This window comes from Pezoporus flaviventris, unplaced genomic scaffold (assembly GCF_033815535.1).
Source record: "Pezoporus flaviventris isolate CSIRO_AGI_PZ_B2104156 unplaced genomic scaffold, CSIRO_AGI_Pfla_v1 ptg000147l, whole genome shotgun sequence".
Lineage (NCBI taxonomy): Eukaryota > Metazoa > Chordata > Aves > Psittaciformes > Psittacidae > Pezoporus > Pezoporus flaviventris.
This window is the reverse complement of record NW_026892695.1, coordinates 345,172-368,322: the sequence shown is the minus strand read 5'-3', so window position 1 is coordinate 368,322 and position 23,151 is coordinate 345,172. Positions and strand designations below refer to the sequence as shown.

The window sequence follows — 23,151 nt, the reverse complement described above, 5'->3', positions numbered from 1 at the left end:
TAACTGAAAAGTCATCAATCATGATACATCAATTAGATTTCAACCTCGTTTGTCCCTTATGAGAAATAATTAAAGGAACAAATTGCCAAAAGTCATTGAGAGATTTTGTTTCAAAAGCCATTAAAAACCTATTTCTGCTTTATCTTGCCTGCAGTTGTATTTCCCACTAACACCATCTTCCAGCAGAAGCATTTAATGAAATAATTCTCAGCCAAGTGCAGCATTGTCTGCTCACAGATGTAACCCAATGGCCAGAGGCACCTTTTGCATTCTCACATTTACATTTCCCTTCCAACAGCTGATAAGGATTTCTGTGTTCCCCTTGGGTGGTGACATTTCCCATTCTGTGGGCATCGTACAGCACAACTCTCAGCTGGTGATTTTAAAAGTGTCCAATTCTAACATTAATATATTTTATTTCTTCTGCTAGTAACACTGTGCCAGAGTTACCGCTGGGCTCAGGGACTGCGTCCTGCCCGCTTGCCCTTTTCCACACCTCACAGTAATTCCACTATTCAGAGCTCCTGATTTTGCTCTGTTCTACCCCAATTCTGTTGTAGATTCTTTTGTGAATTTCCTACATATAGAAAGGCCAAATATAACTGGTAACTACTGCAAAGAAGAGAGATTAATCCAGCTTTTAAAAGCGGAAGTGTTCTTCAGGCAACACACTGGCCTCTTCAGGACTCTCCCTCTTGAAGAGGAGAGGACAGTGTTCCCACAGCTGTGGCCACAGAGTGATTCAGAGCTTCCAGTATCTGAAGGGCCTACAAGAAACCTGGAGAGGGGCTTCAGACAAGGGCCTGTAGGGACAGGACAAGAGGGAATGGCTTTAACCTGCCAAAGGGGAGATTGAGATGAAATCTTAGGCAGAAGTCCTTCCCTGTGAGGGTGCTGAGGCACTGGCACAGGGTGCCCAGAGAAGCTGTGGCTGCCCCATCCCTGGCAGTGTTCAAGGCCAGGTTGGACAGGGCTTGGAGCAACCTGCTCTCGTGGAAGGTGCCCCTGCCCATGGCAGGGGGCTGGATCTGGATGAGCTTTAAGGCCCCTTCCAACACAAACCAGGCTGGGATTCTATGATCTATTAAGTGACAGAGGCAAAGAACAAGTTGGATACAAAAGCTTATCACGTACACAGGCTTCAAATCTCATTGCACTAAATAATTCACAAGCTCATTTTATAGGCCAACATTTCAACTCTTAGCTGATGGGCCAGAACACTTTTATAAAATATTAAGACACCTTCCAAAAAATCTCGCAAGGTAATGGGTAAGAGTCATTGTACAGAGACACTGAGGCAGAGCAGTGAAGTGGCTCAGACAGAAGAGACGTCAGGGTTCCCTGTGGAATGCAGGGGACTAGCACCCAGCTCCTGTTAAAAACAATCCCTGAAACGGTATTTAATGAGGTAAGCAAATTATGAACTATAGAAATTTTTACATAAACACAAGACCTTATGGAGAAGTCTTCCAGAAGCAGCACATCTCATGATGTTAAGTGCTTGCAACAAGGCCTTCTAGATGCAAAACTGAGGTTCCTTAACTACTTTCCACATCAATTAAGGTAAAGCAACAGGGTTTTCTGAAGAGGATCATATTTATCCATCAGTAGAAACATCTGTTCTTCATCAGTTTGAGTCGCAGTGAGATTTAGCTTTGTGTTGATGTTACCTTTTATCTGAAAGGCTCAAGTAATAGGTACAGCCACTATAAAATTATTTTTTCTATTCTGAAAACCAAACAGTGCCGATTACAACTCTTGTTGACAGCTAAATTCCTGTCTCTAAATCACCAGTCAACTCTTAACTGTCACTAAGATCACATGGATTGTCCATAACCTGAGCTACAGTTGGAGATGCAGCCTGTGGTATTGGTGAAGGCCAAAGCACAAAACCCGCTATGCAATGCTGTCCCCACTCCACTTTAGAAACTCTTTTTGCACATGGCACAGAACTAACACAACCTGTGGGATGGCAGAAAGCTCCAGGTGAAGACAGGCTCCAGCATGCCAGTATCATGCATCTGTGGGAACATGCTGCATAAGAGCGCAGAACCTCTACAACGAGCCAGCCCATCTCCAAACGAGTTATGGCACAGAAATCAGGGCATCAAAAAGTGTGGGACATCCTTACTCCCTAAGTAAGAATCACTGATGCCTGAGCACTTAATAGTGGAAACAATTTCTTTGATTAACCTTCCAATGCCAGGGTTTCTGTCTTGAAATACTGACTGATGGTTTTGTTCAGCTTAAATGATGTGACTAAGCACCTTCCCAAATATTCCAGGGTGAAGCATAGTTACTGAAAGTTCAGCGTTTGGTCCGCCTTCTCCATTCAACACTGCAGTCTGCATGCCCAAAGGCAGGTCTAACTAAAAAGACCAACAGACAGAGAGGAGGAAAAAACAACACCTCCCTAAAAACCCTGCCCAAATGGCTGGCAGCAGTTTTGCTGGCTGCAGACAGGGTAGTCAGTAGGAGCAATACAAGCAAACACATGAACTGAAGTGGGTCAGAAGGGTAACAAGGCAGTCACTTTTACTTTATACATTCCTAATTTTCACATAAATATCCATAAATAAAACACTTAACTCAGAAGGTTACTTATCCCCATTCTGTGCTTCAGGAGCTGTTTTTGATACTCTCCACCTCTGAACACATTTGAGAAAGTGTCAGACTGTCATTTGAGGACTTTATTATCACCGCTCTGGGGTCACTCTTCAGCAAGTATCAAGCAGTGAACTAAGGCATATGTCAAACTCCTCTTGCCATGCCAACTCACCCAGTATCAGCTCTCAGCAGAAGGCTCATGTTTTAAAACATGTCCCACCTAAACAACTTGCATCCAGCTAGCGCAAGATAACCTGATGAGGAGGCACACCTAATGAGCAGAGCACAGGAGTGCCGGGGGCTGTGGCAGCCACGAGGATCAAGAAGGAAACTGTTCATGCTTCCAGGCACAAAACCAACTTCCAGTTCAGCAGTTCTTGTTTTGATATTCTCGACTGCTTATAAAAACTGTGTGAGTCTACCAATGATAAGCCACAGCTCCTACACAGCACACTTCAGCATCACGACTCCAAAACCGAAGACCTACTGGGAAGAAAGAGGGAATGGTACATAAGCTTGTGCATTTCTTGCAATTCCTGCACAGCATGTTCATAGTAAAAGTTGTTTTCTTTGCAAGAAGTCACAAAATCCCAGAGTGCAGCCCAGGCTAGGATCTGCCCGGCTAGGAACAGCGCTGGGGAACAGGACCTGGGGGTCCTGAAGGACACAAGATCCATAGGAGTGACCAGTGAGTGGGTGCGGCAGAGAAAGGCAACAGGGTGCTGGGGAAAACCAAACAAGGACACCACCAGCAGAGATAAAGATGTCCTTGTCCCACTGCTCCGTGACTCCCCAGCACTGGACACTGTTAAGATTCAGCTGAACAGGGTGCTGGGACATCTACATTAGGTCATGCTTTGCCTAGAAATGCTGGATCAGATGAAGTTTGAGGCCCCTTCCAACCAGGGATTCCGTGATTCGATGATTACTTCCACTACCACCAAGACAACTCCTGTAGATGCTCTCACTCCATCGCAATCTACAGCATTAATAACTGCGGCATTGCACATCACAGCCTCTTTAATCATAGAAACATAGAATAGTTAGGGTTGGAAAGGACCTTAAGACCATCTAGTTCCAACCCCCCTGCCATGGGCAGGGACACCTTATGCTAAATCATATCACCCAAGGCCTAGTCCAACCTGTTCTTGAACACTGCCAGGCACCAGCAAGAAAACAGACACAGCTAGAAGGCATTTGGCCCAGAAATTACCCAAAATAAAATCACAGAAAAGTTAGGGTTGGAAAGGACCTTAAGATCATCTAGTTCTAATCCCTCTGCCATGGGCAGGGACACCTCACACTAGACCATACCACCCAAGGCTCTGTCCAACCTCGCCTTGAACACCGCCAGGAACGGAGCATTCACAACTTCCTTGGGCAACCCATTCCAGTGCCTCACCACCCTCACAGGAAAGAACTTCTTCTTTACATCCAATCTAAACTTCCCCTGTTTAAGTTTTCATCAGTTACCCCTTGTCCTATCACTACAAGTCCCTAATGATGAGTCCCGCCCCAGCATCCCTATAGCCCCCCTTCAGATACTGGAAGGCTGCTATGAGGTCTCCACGCAGCCTCCTCTTCTCCAGGCTGAACAGCCCCAATTTTCTCGGTCTATCTTCATACAGGAGGTGCTCCAGTCCCCTGATCATCCACGTGGCCCTCCTCTGGACTTGTTTCAACAGTTCCATGTCCATTTTATGTTGAGGACAACAGAACCATTCACAATGCTCCAAACGAGGTCTCACGAGAGCAAAGTAGAGGGGCAGGATCACCTCCTTAGACCTGCTGGTCACGCTCCTTTTGATGCAGCCCAGGATACGGTTGGCTTTCTGGGCTGCAAGCGCAAACTGAAGCCGGCTCATGTTCATTTTCTCATCGACCAACACCTCCAAGCCCTTCTCCGCAGGGCTACTCTGAATCAGTTCTCTGCCCAACCTGTAGCTGTGCCAGGGATTGCTCTGACCCAGGTGTAGGACCTTGCACTTGGCATGGTTAAATTTCATAAGGTTGGCATCTGCCCACCTCACAAGCATATCAAGGTCCCTCTGGATAGCATCCCTTCCCTCCAGCCTATCAACTGAACCACAGAGCTTGGTGTCATCGGCAAACTCGCTGAGGGCATACTCAATCCCACTGTCCATGTCACCGACAAAGATGTTGAAAAAGACTGGTCCCAACACCGATCCCTGAAGGGACACTACTCGTTACTGGCCTCCAGCGGGACATTGAGCCATTGACCACAACTCTTTGCGTGCGGCCATCCAGACAGTTCTTTAGCCACCGAGTGGTCCACCTATCAAATTGATGTCTCTCCAATTTAGAGACAAGGATGTCATGCGGAACAGTGTCGAACACTTTGCACAAATCCAGGTAGATGACGTCAACCGCTCTACCCCTGTCCATCAGTTCCGTAGCCCCATCATAGAAGGCCACCAAATTGGTCAGGCAGGATGTCCCCTTACTGAAGCCATGCTGGCTGTCACCAACCACCTCGTTGTCTTTCATGTGCCTTAGCATGCCTTCCAGGAGAATGTGCTCCAAGATTTTGGCAGGCACAGAGATGAGACTGACGGGTCTGTAGTTCCCTGGATCATCCATTTTCCACCTTCTTGAAAATGGGGGTCACATTTCCCTTTTTCCAGTCGTTGGGAACTTCACCCGACTGCCACGATTTTTCAAATATGATGGACAGGGGCTTAGCAACTTCATTTGCCAGCTCCTTCAGGACCCGCGGATGGATTTCATCAGGACCCTCTTCCATCACACATCCTCGTGAAACCCTTCCATAGCCCAGGCATTGCCACTACTAGCACTCCGCCCTTCTAATAACAGCTAATAGCCCTTCTCAGCTTCGTAGCTTCACAAACCTTCTGTCCTGGGTTTAGCAGTAGCAGTCATTTTTTTTCTCCTTCTTAGTAGCTGGTGCAGCGCTGTGTTTTTGATTTTCGGCCTGGGAACAGAGCTGATAGCATTGATGTGTAGTCTGACCAAGGACTTGGTGAGTCTCATGCTCTGCCAGGGAGGAGGGGAAAACGGGAGGAAGCAGAGACAGGACACCTGACCCAAACTAGCCAAAGAGGTATTCCATCCCCCAGCACGTTGTCCTGGGTTCAGCAGTAGCAGTCATGTTTCTCCTTCTTGGTAACTGGTGCATTGCAGTGTTTTGACTTTCGGCTCGGGAACAGAACTGATAGCGATGCTTTGGTTTGGCCAAGGACTTTGTGAGCCTCATGCTCTGCCAGGGAGGAGGGGAAGTCGGGAGGAAGCAGAGACAGGACACCTGACCCAAACTGACCAAAGAGGTATACCATACCACAGCACATCATGCCCAGGAGGTAACTGGGAGTTAGCCGGAAGGGCTGGGAGACTGCAGGGTTGGAGGAGGTATCGGTCAGAGCTTGGTTGGGCTGGGGGGGGGGTGAGTTATCAGTCAGCTGGTGGTGAGGTGTTGTATTCTCTTCCCTTGTTATTTCCTTTATCGTTATTATTATTGGTGGTAGCAGTAGTGATTTGTGTTATACCTTAGTTACTAAACTGTTCTTATCTCAACCTGTAGGAGTTGCATTCTTTTCGATTCTCCTCTCCGTCCCTCCGGGAGTAGGGGGAGGGCAAGAAGGGGGGGAGTGAGTGAACGAGTTACCTGACTGGGTTTAAACCATGACACACGTCATGCCCGGGATGTAACTGGGAGTTACCCAGAAGGGCACTCTCTGCTCGGTCGGGCTTGTTCTCGGCAGGTGATATTGTATTCTCTTCCCTTGTTATTTCCTTTATCATTATTATTATTGGTGGTAGCAGAAGTGATTTGTGTTATACCTTAGTTACTAGACTGTTCTTATATCAACCCACGGGAGTTGCATTCTTTTCGATTCTCCTCTCCATCCCTCCAGGAGGAGGGGAAGGGAGGAAGGGGGGGAGCGAGTGAACGAGCTGTGTGGCTGGGTTTAAACCACGACAGTTCTTTTTGGCGCCCAATGTTGGGTGCGAAGGGTTGAGATAACAGCAATGTCTCCACCAACTAATAAGAAAGAAACACAAGCTTTCTTGGGTGCTGTGGGGTTCTGAAGAATCCACATCCCAAATTACAGTTCGATTGTAAGCCCTCTCTATCATGTCACCCGGAAGAAGAATGATTTTAAATGGGGCCCTGAGCAACAACAAGCCTTTGAGCAAATTAAACGCGAGATAGTTCATGCAGTAGCCCTTGGACCTGTCCGGACCGGGCCAGATGTAAAAAATGGACTGTACACCGCAGCCAGGGAGAATGGTCCTACCTGGAGCCTCTGGCAGAAAGCTCCAGGGGAGACTCGAGGTCGACCCCTCGGCTTCTGAAGTCGGGGATACAAAGGATCTGAGGCCAGCTATACCCCAACTGAGAAAGAGATACTGGCAGCCTATGAAGGGGTTCGAGCTGCTTCAGAAGCGTTTGGCACTGAAGCACAGCTCCTCCTGGCAACCCTGGTGCCCGTGCTGGGCTGGGTGTTCAAAGGCAGGGTCTCCTCTACACATGACACAACTGATGCTACATGGAGTAAATGGGCTGCACTAATTACACAACGAGCTTGAATAGGAAATCCCAGTCGTCCAGGCGTTCTAGAAGTCATCATGGACTGGCCAGAGGGCAAAGATTTTGGAATGTCACCAAAGGAGGAGGTGGTGCGCGCTGAAGAGGCCCCACCATATAATAAACTGTCAGAAAGTGAAAAGCAGTATGCCTTGTTTACTGATGGGCCTTGCCGTATTGTGGGAAAGCATCGGAGATGGAAGGCAGCGGTATGGAGTCCCTGATGACAAGTTGCAGAAACTGCTGAAGGAGAGGGTGAATCGAGTCAGTTTGCCAAGGTGAAAGCCATCCAGCTGGCCTTGGACATTGCTGAACGAGAAAAGTACTTTATCTCTCTACTGACTCATGGATGGTGGCAAATGCCCTGTGGGGGTGGTTGCAGCAATGGAAGCAGAGCAACTGGCAACACAGAGGTAAGCCCATCAGGGCTGCTGCACTGTGGAAAGATATTGCTGCCCGGGTGCAGAACGTGGTGGTGAAGGTACGCCATGTAGATGCTCATGTACCCAAGAGTCAGGCCACTTAGGAACACTATAACAAACAACAAGTGGACAAAGTGCCTAAGATTGAAGCGGCTCAGATGGACTTAGACTGGCAACATAAGGGTGAATTATTTTTGGCCCCATGGGCCCATGACACTTCAGGCCAACAGGGCAGAGATGCAACATACAGATGGGCCCACGTTCGAGGGGTGGACTTAACAATGGACACTACTGGCCAGGTTATTCACGACTGTGAAACATGTGCTGCAATTAGGCAAGCCAAGCGGTTAAAGCCTCTTTGGTATGGAGGACAATGGCTGAAGTATAAATATGGGGAGGCCTGGCAGATTGAATATATCACACTGCCAGCAACCTGCCAAGGCGAGCGCCATGTGCTTAGCATGGGGGAAGCAACCACCAGATGGCTGGAAACATACACTGTGCCCCACGCCACTGCCCGAAGCACTACCCTGGGCCTTGAGAAACAAATCTTGTGGCAACACAGCACCCCAGAGAGAACCGAGTCAGACAGTGGGACTTATTTCCGGAATAACCTTATAGACACTTGGGCCAAAGAGCACATCATTGAGTGGGTATATCACATACCCTACCATGCACCAGCCTCTGGGAAAATCGAACGGTACAAGGGGCTGTTAAAAACTACACTGAGAGCGATGGGTGGGGGAACTTTCAAGCATTGGGATACACACTTACCAAAGGCCACCTGGTTGGTCAACACCAGAGGATCTGCCAACAGGGCTGGCCCAGCCCAGTCAGAACTTTTACATATTGTAGAGGGGGACAAAGTTCCCGTGGTGCATATGAAGAATTTGCTGGGGAAGACAGTCAGGGTTATTCCTGCTTCAGGTAAAGGCAAACCCACTCGTGGGATTGCTTTTGCTCAGGGACCTGGATATACTTGGTGGGTAATGCGGGAAGATGGGGAAGTCCGATGTAGACCTCAAGGGGATTTGATTTTAGGGGAAAACAGCCAGTGAACTCAATTGTATGCTGTTGCCTGCTGTGTAATGCTTTTATAGCCCATCAACTAGATGTCTTCAGGTCACCAGCGACTGGCCCCGACTTCCCTCCGACCATCATCCCAACAGAGAATGAACTTTGATAGAACCAGACGAGTTCTGCGGTAAAGGAACGATCAGCATCAGCAGGCAACGATCCAACACTGCACACAGCCTCGCCTGCCCTGAAAGACTGTTACAAGAGATGGAACCTGACATCATGGACCAAATGGACTCTTCCGCATTATAGGGATTGGTCCATGCACTAAGAAAGGATCTCTTTCGCTCTGCCTGCGTATGTGGATGCATATATATGTAAGAGCAATGGTATATTGAAAATGTGGGATCTGAGCATGACATGAATGGTATGGAATAACCATATAAGTGGATACTGTCCTGGGTTTAGCAGTAGCAGTCATTTGTTTCTCCTTCTTAGTAGCTGGTGCAGCGCTGTGTTTTTGACTTTCGGCCTGGGAACAGAGCTGATAACATCGATGTGTAGTCTGACCAAGGACTTGGTGAGTCTCATGCTCTGCCAGGGAGGAGGGGAAGCCAAGAGGAAGCAGAGACAGGACACCTGACCCAAACTAGCCAAAGAGGTATTCCATCCCCCAGCACGTCATGCCCAGGACGTAAATGGGAGTTACCCAGAAGGGCACTCTCTGCTCAGTCGGGCTCGTTTTCGGCAGGTGATATCGTATTCTCTTCCCTTGTTATTTCCTTTATCATTATTATTATTGGTGGTAGCAGTAGTGATTTGTGTTATACCTTAGTTACTGGACTGTTCTTATCTCAACCCGTGGGAGTTGCATTTTTTTCAATTCTTCTCTCTGTCCCTCTGGGAGGAGGAAGAGGGAGGGCGGGGGGGAGTGAGTGAACGAGCTGCGTGGCTGGGTTTAAACCGCAACATCATGTGAGCTATAAGATAGGTAACAGCAAGACAAGCATATGCTGTCATTAACATTTGTTTTCAATGCTTTATTATGTGAGTGAATGAAGCAAAGCACAGTGGGGGGAAAAAAAAAAATAATCCAAGCAAGTTCAACTGACTAATCACCAAAATAAAAGGTATCTAGCCCAAGAGATGCAGCCAACCAAGCTAGCTTTAGCCCAGTACACCCTAGCAAGACGCTCCTTCATAAAAAAAGTCTCCACGATCAGCTGGATAACTGTTAATTGGAGGGAACACTCAGGCTTTAATTAAGGCTTTCAGCACATATCACAGGTGAGAGTAAAACTTCTATCAAAAATCATCTCAGACCACTTTTACCCATGCGTTTGTAGAATTAAGTTTCACAGAGGAGTTGCTTCAACTGGGCAACAAACAGATCCACGTTAATAACAACCCCCAAAACAACCAGTGCCCCCTGCCCATCATTATTAACCCAATTACATGACCCAGTTCATATGCAGTCCCACAAACTAGTTTGTTGGGATAAATTAGAGGGTACCAGAAGCATAAGCATGTGTATCTACATCCTGGGGGTGTTTCTAAAGGTGCTTTGGGGGAGTGCACATTTATTTATTTATTAAATAAAAAAAGACTAAAAAAAATAATAAAATATCGATATCAGCCTTACTTTTTCTTTAACTAATATACAGAAACTAATCGCCATACTCTACAATTTACGCAGGTACTAAATAAGTGATGTGTGTCTTTATGAAATTCCTTATGGGTACTATAGTTACCTATATGCAAATCAGACACCAAACCAAAGATTTGGGGACTATTCAATCTGGGTTATACTTACTGCACAAATAAAAGAAATTTCCTGAAAAGTTGTATCTCCTCCTGGCTAGCAAGGTTAAAGGTTTAAATGTGGAGTTGGGTTATATACTAACTTTTCACTGAATAACTCCACCAGGACACTGCAGAGACAGTCTTGCCATTACCGATCTAGTAGAAGTAATAGTAACATATCCAAATTGCCATAAAATGTATTAAATGTTGAACCAAATATACATTTTGGTGCCACCTAAAGTTACATAAGAACCACTTTTATCCCAAAACTCTATATCAAACAGTACTCAAATGTTGCAGAATGACTCTAAGAGCAGGACCAGAGAGCCCTGGAGGACTGTGCGAGCAAGGCAGGGGGTGGCCCCCACAGGTAACGGGAAACCGGACATGGGAGGAGAATGTGAAGGAAGCTGTGTGGGCCTAACCAATACTGTTGTGCCAAGGAGGAGCGGCTAAATACCACTCCTATAAATATGTGAACTGCGTCACAAATAAAGTAGAAGTTTGCTTATCACCCATATTGGGTTGGCCTGTCTGCTTCTCCTCGCCGCTTACAAACGGCGCCCGAACAGGGACGTGGACTACAGGGCCCTGGTCACTGGGGACCCAGAATACAGGGCCCAGACTAGCGGGGACTCGGAATACAGGGCCCGGACTAGCAGGGACCCGGATTACAGGGCCCCGGTTAACGGGGACCCAGATTACAGGGCCCCGGTTAACGGGAATACGGATTACAGGGCCCCGGTTTAACAGGGACCCGGATTACAGGGCCCCGGTTTAACGGGGACCCGGATTACAGGGCCCCGGTTTAATGGGGACCCGGAATGGCAAGTGAGCGGCGCCGGCGGCAGCGGCCAGGGAGCGCGGGCAATGCTGCTGCGGTGGCGTGACGGACCCGGGTGCTTGGACTAACCGAAAGGAGTCCACCGCTGGGACGAACCAGACACTGCTGCGTCGGGAGGCCGATCCGGAGACCGAGGTTACAGGACGACCCAGAAGAAGACGATCCGGAAAAGGCCGGCCATGAAAATGGACCGAGAGGTAGCCCTGGACTTATTACAGTGCTTTTTATAAAAGAGGGGAATTGAGCCCTGAACTTATTACAGTGCTTTTTATAAAAGAGGGGAATTGAGCCTGAGACTCTAAAGCAGCTAGCAGGTCTAGTGGCTGTAGGGAAGGCTAAGGGATTTTTTGTAGATCCTAATACAGTTTTTGAGGAGAGTGAGTGGCGAAAGTTTGGTGATGAGCTATTTGACTCAATGCTAAATGATGATAAAACGGCAAAGAAACTCGGTAAACCATGGAGAGAAGCAATAAACTGTATAAAAAGATACAAGGCAGAAAAGAAAACTGCCGCGGTAGCAATGGAGAAACTAGGAACAGACGTCCCCGGTCAGTTGAAACCGGGGGAAGATTACAACTCGTTTCCCCCAACCCACGGGAGCACAGGGTTTCCCACCCCCCCCCTTTCCTTTCCCCCCCCCCATCAGAAGGTGCCGCGGAGGAGGTGTAACCCCCTGCTCCCCCACCACCCCAGTTCCGAAAGTAGGGACTTTGAAAAGGACAGAGAAAGTATATTAGAAGGTATACGCATGATAAATGTCGAGGAATCCGAAAGAAAGAGGGCGGTGCCTCGGCGCCGGATCGATTGGGGCGCCATTTTGAAGCACGCAGTATAAAATAGAGATCATGCGCTAGCGGGAGATTTAAAGGAACTGCGAGCCTCTCCAACCCACTATGCCCTAGAGTGAAAAAGTTTTTAACTCAGTCACGGAGGAGCCAGGTCTGCAGATGGCTACATACCGAACGAGAGACATCTGACAAGAAAGACACAGCTGCGAGCAACGGAGACCCTGAGTCCGGCGCAGGATCAGCCCCCGAATCCCCTGAATCCGAGCCAGATTTATATCCTCTGCTTCCAGACCTTGACTCTTCGTCTCCTGGGTCGGTCTGCTTAGACTTACTGGCCCTGGAGACGCTCAGGTGTAACAATGGGTAACCAAGGATATGATCATTACTGGGGAATTTTCTGCAATGGGCATCTTTGCATATCCTGTGTTTGCTACACAGCAGGGGGCTAAAGAGTGGGAAGCTCTTGATCTCAAAATAGTTAAGGAGGCCTGACAAACAGTGACCACGTATGCGTTAAAATCCTCTTACACTCAAGCTGTATATGTTATGATTTTTTCTTGCAATTGACAGGGGGAGCCCATACAGTTTCTCTGTGATACTCATGTACTAGAAGTTGGTAAATATAAGTATGTCCAGGCTTCTATCAACCCTTGGAGACCTTTGTAGATACTGCTGACCACTTCTTCCAGCACAGGCTGGCCACCTGTGTCGGAATGAGTGTGCATTTTGGTCAGTATAAAAGCCCAAGCCTCATACGATGTGGGGGAGGGAGAGCCTCTGCGGGGACACCCGCTAAGGTTGAGCCTGCCACCTCGCACTGCAATGATGCTTCTCGGAGCTGGTTTGCTGTTAGTCTCCACAGGGTCCTTGTGCCACGTTCTGTACGTGGGACTGTAGTGGGAGTAATGATTATCTGGATTTGGTGCTTCAAATATTGTGTGGTGTGCTTGTGGGATCCCATACGCGTGTGTGTATTTGTATGTGTGTGCTGAGGGCAGACGGTGTTCTGGGTATTTTTCTTGTTGTTGGGTTCATGTAAAAGCTTTCAACGGGTAGCTGTTTAACATTTTGGGCATGAAAGGGTTAACGTAAAGGTGCAGTTGCCGGCAGGTATTTATGGTTGCTGCTGAAGCAGGCAGGCTGCTATAGTTGCTGCCCAGCAGGATGGCTTTTGAAAAAAATAAAAAAATAAAAAAAAAAAGGGGGGGGGGAGAGAGAGAGAGTAATGATGCTGCATTTAACCTGTTTAACCAGTCTACTTCTCAAGAACTGAAGAACTGATAACCTGAGGGAGGGGGGTATATTTGTGTCCTCCTGCCTACAAGTCCATGGCGACTGCCTGCAAAGTTTGTCAAGCCTTGCCATGAGCTGGACAGACGAATGGAAAAACCTGATCCTCAGCTACAGGAGCTGACCGTGAATACCCCAAGCAGAATGAGACAGAGGAAGAGAAAGAACGATTAACTGCAAAACATCACTTGGGGGCAACTGAAAAGTAACATCCTGAATATGTGTGCTTGTAAAACAGCTATTATTAGAGGTTGTGATTTTGTGTATAAAACCACCTGTATTTACTAGCTAGTTGCTAATAAGAAACTGCACCTTGTATTGTATAGATTTGTCACTTGTAAAAGAGATGTTAGAGTATGGAAATTTGCTGCTAGAAAATGCTAAGGCAAAAGCTAGAAAGATTTTAATACAATGGTAGTCTTATAAAGCAGGTGATGGAACAAATTAAGAGGGTGGGAGAATTCCACTGGGAAGAAATGACTTTGGCTAGTCCCTCACTGCCATCAGCATCTTCAACATGCTGCTGCACCCTGTAATAGTTACTCTGCTAATGTAAATTTGTGTGTGCCTTGCTGTACTAGCGACTTGTTACTGGATGAAGCAGGTGAAACTGTGCATTGACAACAAGGTGGAAGGACTGAGGCTGACCAAATGCCTGCTACCACAATCAAGGGCAAGACTGGGTTGGCTTCTGTGTTTGCCACCAAGAAGAACCTTTAGCTCTGCTGTTGGCTGCAACCCAGCAGGCGTGGAGCGGTGGGGACACATGCCATGCCAGACCTTGATGTGAAGGATCAGAGAGCTATACAGCCTGTTACCAGAGAGACATACAGCAGAAAAAAGGGGCAGGCCCAGCAGCCTCTAGTTGGCATATGTTGGAGATATAATCTAGCCCAGATCCCCTGCTCAAGTAGGGTCATCCAAACCATATATAAAAAGGTAAGGGGGGAAGATGTGGAGACAGTGTTCTCACGGGAGAATGCATAATTGGTACATAAACTTTGAATAGTCCTGAAAGATACAGCAAGGCCATGAGAGGCCTGAAGAAGCTTAAGCAAGCAAGATAAGAGGCTGGAATTCATCAAGTTAATGAGAACTGTGGACTGTTGGCAAGCTTTCAAGGTTGAGTTCTCACACCTGTGTTTAACCAATTATATGTTAGTCACTAAGGGTCTTCAAAACATGTATCCAATCATAATATGCCAAATCACTGTAAGTGCTTCAGCTGGGGCCTTGGCTCAACTAAGCAGACTGGGTTGCTGAGTTGCTAAGCAGACAATTCTACATCGAAGGCGATTTCTGATTTGTTTTAATGTTGACTCTGTAAGACATGCAACACTGCAGAACCTTTTGTTGTTGGAACAGGGACATGGACGTGAAGAGTTTGATGGAATGTGTTGTATGAGTCTCTCTGATTATGCTAATTTGATGCACGCACAGCTGAGAACCCTGGCTCAGCTTACCCAACAATAGTAAATGAGCAATATCCTAAGAATAACTAGATGGTTGTCTTCACGGGGCATTACAGGTTGAGTCAAACACTGCGGTTTAAAGTATTGCACTTATGTATCATTGTTAGGTTAATCATCGTAGCTATTAGACTTGCTTATAGTTGTGTGATAAAACAGGTGAACAGAATAACCCACAATGCCTTGCTCGCACAAAGAAAAAGGGGGGAATTGTTGCAGAATGACTCTAAGAGCAGGACCATAGAGCCCTGGAGGACTGTGCGAGCAAGGCAGGGGGTGGCCCCCACAGGTAACCGGAAACCGGACATGGGAGGAGAATGTGGAGGAAGCTGTGTGGGGCTAACCAATACTGTTGTGCCAAGGAGGAGTGGCTGAATACCACTCCTATATATATGTGAACTGCGTCACAAATAAAGTAGAAGTTTGCTTATCACCCATATTGGGTTGGCCTGTCTGCTTCTCCTCGCCGCTTACACTCAAAGGTCCCTGGTGCTTAGTCCTGAGGAGGACCCAACAAAGTGCAAGTAGAAAATGCAAAGAAAACAGGCAAGCAAAGAGGATTATAAGCAATGATCATGTAAAAGCAAGTACTCAAACCTCTCCTAAGAGATCACAAGGCTTCCTTCAGCCATTCTTGAATAATTTGAGTGGTTTAACTAGAAACCTCAATGGCCTCAAGTTCTTTAAGAGCTACAACACTAAGAGCAAAGCAGGGGGTTGAGGGGCAGGTAAATTGAATGTCTCCATGTTTCTTTACAGCATTAAACCTTCCTTATGGATAATAACAGATAGAAGGAACAGAATTTGGGTTTCTCTGTGGTGCTCCAAGGTTCCCTACACACTCCACAAGCATCACACGAGTAGCTTTACTTCAGCCCGATGTGCACAGAGCACAACAGGCAGCCTGCCCATAGCCTGATGCCTGCTTGCCCAGCCTTGACATGTGGAGTCTACACTGTCAACAGCTTGGACTGCCACTGCTTCCTGATCCTTTTTTTCATAGAATCACAAAACAGACTGGGTTGGAAGGAACCTTCAAAGCTCATGCAGTCCATCCCCCTGCAATGAGCAGAGAAATCTTCTTCTAGATCAGGTTGCCCAGAACCACATCCAGCCTGGCCTGGAATGTCTCCAGGGATGGTGCATCCACCACTTCTCTGGGCAACCTGTGCTAGGATTTTACCACCCTCATTGTACAAAATTTCTTCCTCAAATCCAGCCCGAATCCCCCCTCTTTTAGTTTAAAACCATCACCCCTCACCCTGTTGCAACAGGCCCTGCTGTCTCTCCCCATCTTTCTTATAGGCCCCTTTTAAGAACTGAAAGGCCGCAATAAGGTTTCCCCAGAGTCTTCTCTTCTTGTCGTGGTTTAAACCCAACCGGTAACTCAGAACCACAAAGCCACTCGCTCACTCCCCCCCCTTCCTCCCCCTGCTCCCAGAGGGATGGGGAGGAGATTCAAAAGAACGTAAACCTCACAGGTTGAGATAAGAACAGTCCAGTAACTAAGGTATATTATAGCACTACTAATAATAACGATAGGGGAAATAACAAGAGGTGAGAATATAAAACTAAAAAGGGAAAAAAAAAACCCACAACAAGAAGACAAACCAAAACCTAATAAACACAAGTGATGCACAATCCAATTGCTCAGCACCAACCAACCAAAACCCACCCAAACACAGCACTGCACCAGCTACTAGGATGGAGAAAAATAACTGCTACAGCTGAACCCAGGACACTTCTCCAGGCTGAACAAGCCCAACTCTCTCAGCCTTTCCTCACAGGAGAGGTGCTCCAGCCCTCTGATCATTTTTGTGTCCCTCCTTTGGGCCCTTCTCCAACAGGTCCACGCCTTTCCTGTACTGAGGACTCCAGAGCCAGATGATTCAATACTCCAGGGGGGTGGGGGGTTGTCCTGGGTTCAGCAGTAGCAGTCATTTTTCTCCTTTGTGGTAGCTGGGGCAGTGCTGTGTTTTGACTTCCAGCCTGGGAACAGTGCTGGTGATACTGATGTTTTCGGTTGTTGCTAAGTAATGTTTACCCTGACCAAGGACTTTGTGAGGCTCATGCTCTGCCAGGGAGGAGGGGAAGCCGGGAGGAAGCAGAGACGGGGCGCCTGACCCAGGCTAGCCAAAGAGGTATTCCATACCACAGCACGTCATGCCCGGGGTGGGGGGTAACTGGGAGTTACCTGGAAGGACAGGGTCAGACTTGTTTCTTGGCAAGTGGTATTGTATTCTCTTCCCTTGTTATTTTCTCTTATCATTGTTGTCGTTGGTGGTAGCGGTGGTGATATGTGTTGTACATTGGTTGCTGGACTGTTCTTGTCTCAACCCGTGGGAGTTGCACTCGTTCGATCCTCCTCCCCATCCCTCACGGGAGCATGGGGAAGGGGAGAGCCTGGGGGGGGGGGGGGGGGGGCGATTGCTCTCAGCCTGGCACCACTCACTGGGAGTGAGTGAACAAGCTGTCTGGCTAGGGTATAAACCACGAAAGGGGTGTGTGTCTCACCAGAGCAGAAGGGCAGAATCACTTCCCTTGACCTTTCCCACCCATCTGTCTTCCTAATGTGTTAACAAGTTGCAAGAAGGATAGACTACAGCATGTCCTGGGTTCAGCAGTAGCAGTCATGTTTTTCCTTTGTGTTAACTGGTGCAGTGCTGTGTTTTGACTTCTAGTTTTGAGAACAGTGTTGGTGAAGCCGATGTTTTCGGTTGTTGCTAAGTGATGTTTACCCTGACCAAGGACTCTGTGAGGCTCATGCTCTGCCAGGGAGGAGGGGAAGCTGTGAGGAAGCAGAGACGGGGCGCCTGACCCGGGCTAGCCGGGGAGGTATTCCATACCACAGCACATCATGCCCGGGGTGGGGGGGTAACTGGGAGTTACCCGGAAGGACAGGGGCTTCCGGGTGGAACTCGCTTTCTTGGCCGGTGGTATCGTATTCTCTTCCCTTGTTATTTTCCCTTATCATTGTTTTAGCTGATAGTAGCGGTGGTGATTTGTTGCTGGACTGTTCTTGTCTCAACCCGTAGGAGTTGCACTCTCTGGATCCTCCTCCCCGTTCCTCCGGGAGCGGGGAAGGGGAGAGCCCCGGTGCGGGGGGGGGGGGGGGGGGGGGGGGAGACGGACACAGACCTCGATTGTTGTCAGCTCGGCACCACTCACTGGGAGTGAGTGAACAAGTTACCTGACTGGGTTTAAACCACGACACAGCATTAAAATTACATCTAAACTAAAAGCAAAACTTTGATTTGCTTTATTTCCTCAACATAGCAAATAGAGTAGAAGTTATAGCTGAGGTATATTTACTAAAGAGGCAAAGAAGTACAAGTTCCATGGTGTAAGACCTTACACTAAGACAGTGCACAGAAATCCCATGTGACATTTTGGTCAACTATTTTTAAGTATGGTTCTGGAAGAGCTTTGCAGCAGGGCAAATACCATAAGGTATTTTAAGACAGCTTGATCAGCTGCATGAACAGTTAAACAAGCTTAATAGCAATTACTTCTTAAGATAGAAAAATCAAGCTGGATGTCCAAAATGTTGACTTAGCCAGGAGGATTTGAAATCAGACTCAATTTAATCCCATATTTCAGGGCGCTTGCTGGTTGCTCTAGAAGCCAGTGGGAGGCCCTTCTTTTCTCAGGTTGTTCCCTTCCCATTTCTGTTTAAGCCTTAGAAACTGTGAAAGCTTGGCAAGGATTTTCTTTTGCACGTCTTCAGTGTGGGATAACAGCCACTTCCTGAACTTGCTCTGAATTTCAATGTTTTCTTTCAGTACAGGGAGTAAGACACTGGTGCTTGTGATACACCCAGTGGTTAGAGTTCAGGAAAAGGTCACCACACATTGTGACAAATCAAGAAAACATGGCAAATAGGGACAGGGTGAATGAAGAGCCAGGGATATTTGGTCAGAGAGAAGACCACAAAGCAGTGATAAAGGTCTTCATGTACACAAAGATGAAAGAAATTAGTTATTCTCCACCTCCACATGATCCAAGAGTAATGGACTTTGACTACATGGGAGATTCAGCTTAGTCATCAGGAAAAGTTTCCAACACAAGTACAGTGCTGGAATAAGTTACAGAATCACACAGAATAGTTACGGTTGAAAAGGACCTTAAGATAATCTAGTTCAACCTCCCTGCCATGGACAGATATAGCACACACTAAACCATGTCACCCAAGACTCCATCCAACCTGTCCTTTAACACTGCCAGAAAGGTAATGGAATGCTGGTTTAGACACACACCTTTCAGGCAGGACTGATGCATAACTGAATTAGCTTCAGATCAGAAGATTCAGTGAGGTCCCATCTTGCATATTTATATTTACCATTGGGACTAAGTCCTGTAGCACAAGTCCTTCATTTGTCACTGGAGTCACAGAGAGGAACAACAGAAGCATAAACTGATACATGGAAATTAACTTCTTTAGACAGAATTGAAGTAGAAAGATGCCCTGGGATCTGTGAAAGATGACAGGGGAAAAAAAACAAAAAACAAAAAACAAAACAAACCCAAACAAAACTGTTTTCATGGTTTAAGCCCAGCCGGTAACTCAGAACCACGCAGCCACTCACACGCTCCCCCCTTCATGCCCCCTGCTCCCAGAGGGATGGGGAAGAGAATGGAAACAATGTAAATCCCACGGGTTGAGATAAGAACAGTCCAGTAACTAAGGTATAACATAAAATCACTACTGCTACCACCAATTATAATAATGATAAGGGAAATAATAAGGGGAGAGAATACAGTTGCTCACCATGTGCCAACTGATACCCTGCCTGACCCGAGCAGCCATCTGGGCCTTTCAGGTAACTCCTCCCAGTTTACATACAGGGCATGATGTGCTGTAGGATGGAATACCCCTTTGGCTAGTTTGGGTCAGGTGTCCTGGCTCTGCTTCCTCCAGGCTTCCCATGCCCCTCCTCACTGGCAGAGCACGAGACTACAAGTCCTTGGTCAGAGTAAACGTTACTTAGCAACCACTAAAAACATCAGTGTTATCAGCGTTGTTCCCAGGATGAAAGTCAAAAACACAGCGCTGCACCAGCTACTAAGAAGGAGAAAAGTGACTGCTATAGCTGAACCCAGGACTACGGGTCATTTACATTCGACTTCATCTGGATCTACAGGCGCATTCCTTGCATCCGGCCTACGACAGATCATCTCTACAATGGCTGATTCCCTCAGAGACTGGATGCTTCTCTCTATCGTGGTCCGCTCTGCTGACCGACACATAACATCATCCTTGTATGGAAACCTTTCTTTCATAGCTGCCAAGAGCCACCTCCAAAGCCTGAGGGCTCATTTCTCTTTTGCAATTGCTTTGTCAGTTCCCCCTTCCCTAGGAAGTGATCCCAGCTGCTTGGCTTCCCTACCTTCTAGTTCGTGACCATCAGCCCCATTGTCCCAGCATCAGAGCAATCAGCTGAAATATTTTCTCATATCCGCAGCTCAATCAAGGACTGGGATCAAGAAGTCACCCAACACAAGTGATGCCCAATACAGTTGCTCACCACCCGCTGACCTGAGGAGCCTGCCCAACCTGAGGAGCCATCTGGGCTTTTCAGGTAACTCCCCCCACTTTCTATACTGGGCATGATGTGCTGTGGGACGGAATGCCCCTTTGGCTAGTTTGGGTCAGGTGTCCCGTGTCTCTGCTTCCTCCTGGCTTCCCCTCCTCCCTGGCAGGGCATGAGACTCAAAAAGTCCTTGATCGGAGTAAACATTACTTAGCAACAACTAAAAGCATCAGTGTGTTATCAGCATTGTTCTCAGGCTAAAGCTAAAACACAGCACTGCACCAGCTACTAAGAAGGAATAACTGTTACAGCTGAACCCAGGACAAGACTGATAACCAGAACAAACTTGAACATTGACTTACCAGGAAGCCTGTTCATGCTGACCCCTTGAGCAGAAAGTCCTACTCCTATGTACCTTCAAAAAACCAAATAAAGTATCAGTCAAACACAGAATGGCCAAGCCACCAGATTTCCTGCAGCAGAAACAGAGCAGTAAAAAACAAAAAACCCAATCCACACTCATTTAAGGTCAATGTTGAAATCATTTTCCCATTACTTTTTCAGTCTTTTCTTGAATGCAAGATAAAATGCCAGTCTGCTTTAGTGACTGACAGCTTTCCAGTATAGAACTACAGCTACTCTTTTGCTGTTCATGTGTAGGAAGAGGACTGGAAAGCAATTGGCAACTAAACTAGTGGGGATTTTGAGTTTTGTTGTTGGTTTTGTTTTGTCCTTTGTGGGTTGTGTTTTTGTTGGTTTTGGTTTTTTTTTTTGGTTTTGTTGTTTGTTTTTTTTTTACTCCATATATCAGAAAAAATACCCCCACTTATATAGGTGGTTAACAAGAACGTAAAAAATACCTAAGGGCATCTATAGTATATGGGGACAAATGTCTATCTAGCTTAAGGTATTGCCTCCAGGAACAGCTGGCAGTGGATGCACAGGATACAGCAAACGGTTGTACTTTCCAAGAGCATTCTTTCGTTGTCCAACACATTTTACATATTTCCAAAGGTGTTCTTTCTGTATTTCACACCTCAATAGATTTCCTCCCATTAATTTGACCACTTTCTGAACCTTTGCAAGCTCTTTAAAAAGACAACATCCACCACTCAATTACGGTCCAAGCTAGCTTTGCTTGACGCTTGCATTTTAAGAATTAGAAGACAGGGGAAGAGCATTTATCTGTTAACTTTACTCAAGGTTCTGACGGTCCTCATTCATAACCTACTCTGCAATGGTCTCTTCTCATGTTTGACTACTCACAGTCCACTCAGTTGTTCATCTTATGGAAGCTCCTCTATACATCTTAATACTCTTGCTACACTTCTAGTTCTGTTATCCTCTTTGAGAAGCCAGGGGAAACCAGAACTGCGAGCGTCATTCCGTCATTCACAACACAAATGCACATGGTGATTATTACAGACAACAGTATAATGACGTCCTTGATTTTGGTTTCTATTCTTCCCCTTCCTGGTCTCTATTATTGCTTTTTGTTTGGTTTGGGTTTTGGTTTTTTTTTCACTGCAGATGAGAACTGAGCTGAACAGCTGCTCACGTCCTCGGTTCCAAATACTCCAAGCCAGTTTTGTGTATACAACAAATTCAGAACTAGTTAAGCAGTACTTACAGACCTACTACTTGCTTGTTTGCTTTTTTTTTTTTATGAATAAATTATAACATTAAATATCATTCAATGTAAACCTCTGCAGAGCCTGTGTGCCTATATCATCCCTGGTTTTGGAGGTTTCAGGTGTGGACAGACTCTATCTGAGGTATCCATTAACTGCAGTCTCTTTTTGAGGGATTCCAAGAGACTCTTAGAAGAGGGTGCACAGAAAAGTTAGCACCCACTTCAAACAGGAAGGAAAAAAAAAATAAGTAAAAAAAAATAATCTTTTTTAGGGGTCTGGGTAATGATACATTTAAACCCATTATCCATCATACATAAAATATATACCTTAAATAAAACCAGGCAAAAGTGACCACCTAAAACCATCTTCTCAGCAGTGAACATGGAATACTTGCGACTGCCCCCCCAACCAGATCAGAAAAATACTGCATCAGTAGATCAATTCCAAATAGAGCAGAGAAACAAAAAGAACCCCAACAAACCACCAAACAAACCACAGACACATGCTAGTGATTCAGGCAGAACGGTCTTGTTTCCACTTACCAGCAGCCTTGGCGGTTACCATAGCACTAAATTCTTCCAGATTTCTCCTGCACCTCAGCCCAGCTGCTTTTTAAAATTTGATTATACTAAATCAGCAACACTTCCCACAAGCCATAACATCAGCTCTGCCTTTCATACATACACCAGTTCTCCTTGGCCACAGCAGGTGAATGAAGGACCTTGGTAGCAAGCCTTCATGCGAGAAAATGCTCACTCTACACACGTGTCTGCACAGCACACGACCAGCAGAATTGCCAATAGCTTTCCCTCTAGATCTTACAGCATGCTGACAGAATGGGCTGCATCTCCAGCAGCATGAACAGCAGGTCGAGGGGATTCTTCCCCTCTGCTGTATTCTGGGGAGACACCCCCACCCACAGTCCTGCATCAAGCTCTGGGGCAACAGCACAAGAGGAATGTGGAGCTGTTGGAGCGCATCCAGAAGAGGTGGAACGAGATGAGTTTTAAGGTCCCTTCCAACACAAGCCATTCTAGGATTCTATGAAGATTAAGTTCAAAAAGACAAAGTTTTTGGTTCCCTCCCCCAGTTCCCAAGTACTTCAGCAGTAAACATCAGCATGCATGCTACTCCAGCCCAGTGACCTTTAAAGAGGACAGCATCACTTCTGGCTCCTAA

At 46.7% G+C, this 23,151-nt stretch overlaps 1 protein-coding gene across 1 annotated transcript in view; it reads right to left on the bottom strand.

The window, feature by feature from the left end:
* The window catches only part of LOC133282944 (ran-binding protein 10-like), an 86,687-nt gene that overhangs the window by 35,920 nt on the left and 27,616 nt on the right, over positions 1-23,151 (bottom strand). The window contains exon 3 of the mRNA XM_061479315.1: positions 20,701-20,753. Coding sequence (XP_061335299.1) covers positions 20,701-20,753 — 53 coding nt within the window. The remainder of the gene's footprint in view (positions 1-20,700; positions 20,754-23,151) is intronic.